Below are 5805 nucleotides of genomic sequence, written 5' to 3' on the forward strand. Positions count from 1 at the left end.
TGGAGTGAGACACACAAGCATTTAGCTAGGTATTACTGTTGGAGTGAGACACACAAGCATTTAGCTAGTTATTACTGTTGGAGTGAGACACACAAGCATTTAGCTAGGTATTACTGTTGGAGTGAGACACACAAGCATTTAGCTAGGTATTACTGTTGAGTGAGACACACAAGCATTTAGCTAGTTATTACTGCACTGTTGGAGCAAGAAACACAATCATTTAGCTGCAACTGCAATAACATCTGAAAATATGTGTTCGTGACCAATAAACTTTGATTTTTAAGACAGATACGGCATAAAATGATAATGAAACTAGAAGGAAACAAATGAGCAGACAGTTATCTCAGCAAAATCACTATTACAGTGTGAGATTAAAACTTACAACTGTAAGAAAAGTGGTCCCTCTAGCTAGCCGGATATTGACTCAGCAAGGATCTATACTCCACTACAAACACCGGAGGTCGTTACTATACAGATGAACACTGGAGGTTGTTACTGTACAGCTGGAGGTCGTTACTGTACAGATGAACACTGGAGGTTGTTACTGTACAGCTGGAGGTCGTTACTGTACAGATGAACACTGGAGGAAGTTACTGTACATCTGGAGGTCGTTACTGTGCAGTTAAACACTGGAGGTCGTTACTGTACAGTTGAACACTGGAGGAAGTTACTGTACAGATGAACACTGGAGGACGTTACTGTACATCTGGAGGAAGTTACTGTACAGATGAACACTGGAGGAAGTTACTGTACATCTGGAGGATGTTACTGTACAGATGAACACTGGAGGAAGTTACTGTACAGATGAACACTTTAGAGACAACACAGCATGCTTCAGGACAAGTGGTAAACCATGATGAAGAGTGGCAGGCCCCTCTGTGAGCAGTCTTACTCGTCCAACACATTCTCTGTACAAACAAAGAAAACAAGATGCTTGAAGAGAAATGGTAAACAATGGTGATGATGATTGAATTGGGAACTCTTTGAGGGTACATACTTGTCCAACACGTTTTTCCTCTTGGCTGGGGTGGTGTTCTCTAGTTGTAGACTGGGCTGGCTGATGTAGAGAACAGCCAGGCTGAAGTATGAGTTCCACACCTGACCAGTGACACACACACAACATACATTAGCAAAACAAAAAAAAGTACTTAAACAATGATACTCAATGTCTAGGTCAAATAGAAGAGCATTATATTCACACACAACTAGGATGTTGAAAAGATCATGGACATCTTGTGAGAGGAGAAGGGGAGGAAAGAGGCAGGTTAGCGTTTTTGGGGTCATGAATCTTGTTCTGGAGGCAGATCTCAACCCTAAATACACTGCTAATGCTAATGCCTAACCTTAACCCTAACCTTAACCCTAACTACACTGCTAATGTTAATGCCTAACCTTAACCCTAACCTTAACCCTAACCCTAACCTTAACTACACTGCTAATGCTAATGGCTAACCTTAACCCTAACCTTAACCCTAACTACACTGCTAATGTTAATGCCTAACCTTAACCCTAACCTTAACCCTAACCCTAACCTTAACTACACTGCTAATGCTAATGGCTAACCTTAACCCTAACCTTAACCCTAACTACACTGCTAATGCTAATGCCTAACCTTAACCCTAACTACACTGCTAACGCTAATGCCTAACCTTAACCCTAACTACACTGTTAATTGTAATGCCTAACCTTAACTACACTGCTAATTATAATGCCTAACCTTAACTACACTGCTAATTATAATGCCTTACCTTAACTACACTGCTAATTATAATGCCTAACCTTAAATTAACCCATAAGAGTTTAAGCTTTGTCTAAGTCGGGAGAGAGGGATTCTACTCAGCTATATGGAATTGTTTTAAGAAGGTCCTACCAAGGATCATTTTGATATTTGATTTGGAAAATATATAATGATTATTTGGTAAAACATTTTTTGGGCCTTACTGCTATTAGCCAATAGAAACACATTGAATAACAGATAGTCCTTATTGCTATTAGCCAATAGAAACACATTGAATAACAGATAGTCCTTACTGCTATTAGCCCATAGAAACACATTGAATAACAGATAGTCCTTACTGCTATTAGCCAATAGAAACACATTGAATAACAGATAGTCCTTACTGCTATTAGCCAATAGAAACACATTGAATAACAGATAGTCCTTACTGCTATTAGCCAATAGAAACACATTGAATAACAGATAGTCCTTACTGCTATTAGCCAATAGAAACACATTGAATAACAGATAGTCCTTACTGCTATTAGCCAATAGAAACACATTGAATAACAGATAGTCCTTACTGCTATTAGCCCATAGAAACACATTGAATAACAGATAGTCCTTACTGCTATTAGCCCATAGAAACACATTGAATAACAAATAGTCCTTACTGCTATTAGCCCATAGAAACACATTGAATAACAGATAGTCCTTAATGCTATTAGCCAATAGAAACACATTGAATAACAGATAGTCCTTACTGCTATTAGCCCATAGAAACACATTGAATAACAGATAGTACTTACTGCTATTAGCCCATAGAAACACATTGAATAACAAATAGTCCTTACTGCTATTAGCCCATAGAAACACATTGAATAACAGATAGTCCTTAATGCTATTAGCCAATAGAAACACATTGAATAACAGATAGTCCTTACTGCTATTAGCCCATAGAAACACATTGAATAACAGATAGTCCTTACTGCTATTAGCCAATAGAAACACATTGAATAACAGATAGTCCTTACTGCTATTAGCCAATAGAAACACATTGAATAACAGATAGTCCTTACTGCTATTAGCCCATAGAAACACATTGAATAACAGATAGTCCTTACTGCTATTAGCCCATAGAAACACATTGAATAACAGATAGTCCTTACTGCTATTAGCCAATAGAAACACATTGAATAACAGATAGTCCTTACTGCTATTAGCCCATAGAAACACATTGAATAACAGATAGTCCTTACTGCTATTAGCCAATAGAAACACATTGAATAACAGATAGTCCTTACTGCTATTAGCCAATAGAAACACATTGAATAACAGATAGTCCTTACTGCTATTAGCCAATAGAAACACATTGAATAACAGATAGTCCTTACTGCTATTAGCCAATAGAAACACATTGAATAACAGATAGTCCTAACTGCTATTAGCCAATAGAAACACATTGAATAACAGATAGTCCTTACTGCTATTAGCCAATAGAAACACATTGAATAACAGATAGTCCTCACTGCTATTAGCCCATAGAAACACATTGAATAACAGATAGTCCTTACTGCTATCAGCCAATAGAAACACATTGAATAACAGATAGTCCTTACTGCTATTAGAAACACATTGAATAACAGTCCTTACTGCTATTATGCCATAGAAACACATTGAATAACAGATAGTCCTTACTGCTATCAGCCAATAGAAACACATTGAACAACAGATAGTAAATCTAAAGGAGGTTTGTGCTGAAGTGTCTCTCCCTATACCTGAGAGAAATAAGAAAGATCAGGAAACATTTTTTTTACCTTGTTATTTTTGTCACTAAAACAGTCTCCATATATACCTCCATTCATTTTCAACTGGTACCAGGGGACATTCATACGGAGTCTTGGTGAGACTACCGACGTGTTCGTGTTCATGAGAGTCTCACCTTAACCACAGAGGTGTCATATTAGCGTGTAGCCCGAACTGTTGAGACGCTACAGACGGTTTTGTGAGGAAAACCGATTTCCTGGGATGTCTCATGCTCTGACAAACACCTCGGCTAGCTCTGTTACCTTTAACTGCAGATTGGAGATGCATGAAAAAAAAAAAGAAAAGATATCTCTATCTTAAACTGACTGATTTTTATTGGTATATTTTTAATTATGCTAATTAGATTTCCACAGTGGGGGGGGCAATAACTCTAGGGGGGTTCATAAATTTTTACAACATAGACAATTTTGACTTTGCAGCTGGCCCATCTAGCGGAAATTGCTGTGTTCTGCCTCAAGGACAAGACTTGCGTGCTTGCGTGTGTGTGTTTGTTCGTGTGTTCACTCTGGCGTGGGCTGCAGCAACACACCAGCTCACTCGCTCTCCATGTGTGTGTGTGTGTGTGTGTGTGTCACTCTGTCAAAGGCACGCACCTTGAATTCAAAGTCAGCCTCGGTGAAGTTCTTGTGCAAAGCCGGGGACAGATATTGGACAGTTGTCACTATGGTGCTAGAAGGAGAAACACCAGAAATAAGTACAGAACTGTTCAAAATAAACGGTTTTTGAAACAGCTAATTATTGATACATTCTGACGCCATTTTGTGGATGTTGGGAAACATCTAAGATCACTTACAATGGAGATTCTTCAGAATATGTTTTGGAATGCTTTATCATGTATTGCAGGTAATTGACCACATTACCTCCCGAGAGAATTTCCTTCCAAATCATCGTCACGGCTGTGTATATCCCCCCGCCCCCCCCCCACCCCCCACGACGGCCCTCAAGGAATTCCTCTGGATTTTGTGTAAACTGTAAACCACATATTTATTATTTATATCCTGAGACTGCATTTATTGGAGCTGGGGATTTCAATAAAGGAAATCTGAGGGAAAATTCCTCCAATCAGATCACGCCTCCATTTTTCTACCTCCCCTCCTATAAAGCAGAAACTTAAACAGGAAGTACCTGTGGTAAGGACTGTTCTGACTAACTTCGACAAACTAAAAACCATAGACAGATGGCAGCATTACATGCCAAACTGAAAGGGAAAACCACATTTATCCACGGAAAGGTGAGTGGTAACTTTGACATGTACAAACAGACCAGCTATGCAGGTGTGAAAGAGGGGTGGGAGGAGGTTTGGAAGAGGGATGGGAGGAGGTGTGAAAGAGGGGTGGGAGGAGGTTTGAAAGAGGGATGGGAGGAGGGTGAAAGAGGGATGGGAGGAGGTGTGGAAGAGGGATGGGAGGAGGTGTGGAAGAGGGATGGGAGGAGGTTTGGAAGAGGGATGGGAGGAGGGTGAAAGAGGGATGGGAGGAGGTGTGGAAGAGGGATGGGAGGAGGTTTGGAAGAGGGATGGGAGGAGGGTGAAAGAGGGATGGGAGGAGGTGTGGAAGAGGGATGGGAGGAGGTTTGGAAGAGGGATGGGAGGAGGGTGAAAGAGGGATGGGAGGAGGTGTGGAAGAGGGATGGGAGGAGGTTTGGAAGAGGGATGGGAGGAGGGTGAAAGAGGGATGGGAGGAGGTGTGGAAGAGGGATGGGAGGAGGTGTGAAAGAGGGGTGGGAGGAGGTGTGAAAGAGGGATGGGAGGAGGTGTGAAAGAGGGGTGGGAGGAGGTGTGAAAGAGGGGTGGGAGGAGGTGTGAAAGAGGGGTGGGAGGAGGTGTGAAAGAGGGATGGGAGGAGGTGTGAAAGAGGGGTGGGAGGAGGTGTGAAAGAGGGATGGGAGGTGTGGAAGAGGGGTGGGAGGAGATTTGAAAGAGGGATGGGAGAAGGTGTGGAAGAGGGATGGGAGGAGGTGTGGAAGAGGGGTGGGAGGAGGTGTGGAAGAGGGATGGGAGGTGTGGAAGAGGGGTGGGAGCCACATGGAGATGTACTTGCTGGTCAGCTCATCACGTTCCAGTCCTGTGTATGTGTGTGTGTGTTCAGTATGACCTACTTGCTGGTCAGCAGCCTCATCACGTTCCAGTCCTGTGTGTGTGTGTGTTCAGTATGACCTACTTGCTGGTCAGCAGCCTCATCACGTTCCAGTCCCGGGGAAAAATACTGAGCTTCATCAGGTTACGAAACACACAGAATATCTTCAGAAGGAACTCCTGAGAG

At 41.8% G+C, this 5805-nt stretch overlaps 1 protein-coding gene across 1 annotated transcript in view; it reads right to left on the reverse strand.

Moving 5' to 3' along the window:
• The window catches only part of LOC121840607 (dedicator of cytokinesis protein 3-like), a 21280-nt gene that overhangs the window by 2502 nt on the left and 12973 nt on the right, over nucleotides 1-5805 (reverse strand). Inside the window, exons 6-8 of the mRNA XM_042304889.1 lie at nucleotides 5704-5798; nucleotides 4138-4213; nucleotides 998-1098 (exon numbers count right to left, since the gene is read on the reverse strand). Of these exons, the coding sequence (XP_042160823.1) occupies nucleotides 998-1098; nucleotides 4138-4213; nucleotides 5704-5798 (272 nt within the window). The remainder of the gene's footprint in view (nucleotides 1-997; nucleotides 1099-4137; nucleotides 4214-5703; nucleotides 5799-5805) is intronic.

The sequence above is a fragment of the Oncorhynchus tshawytscha genome, linkage group LG02 (assembly GCF_018296145.1).
Source record: "Oncorhynchus tshawytscha isolate Ot180627B linkage group LG02, Otsh_v2.0, whole genome shotgun sequence".
Lineage (NCBI taxonomy): Eukaryota > Metazoa > Chordata > Actinopteri > Salmoniformes > Salmonidae > Oncorhynchus > Oncorhynchus tshawytscha.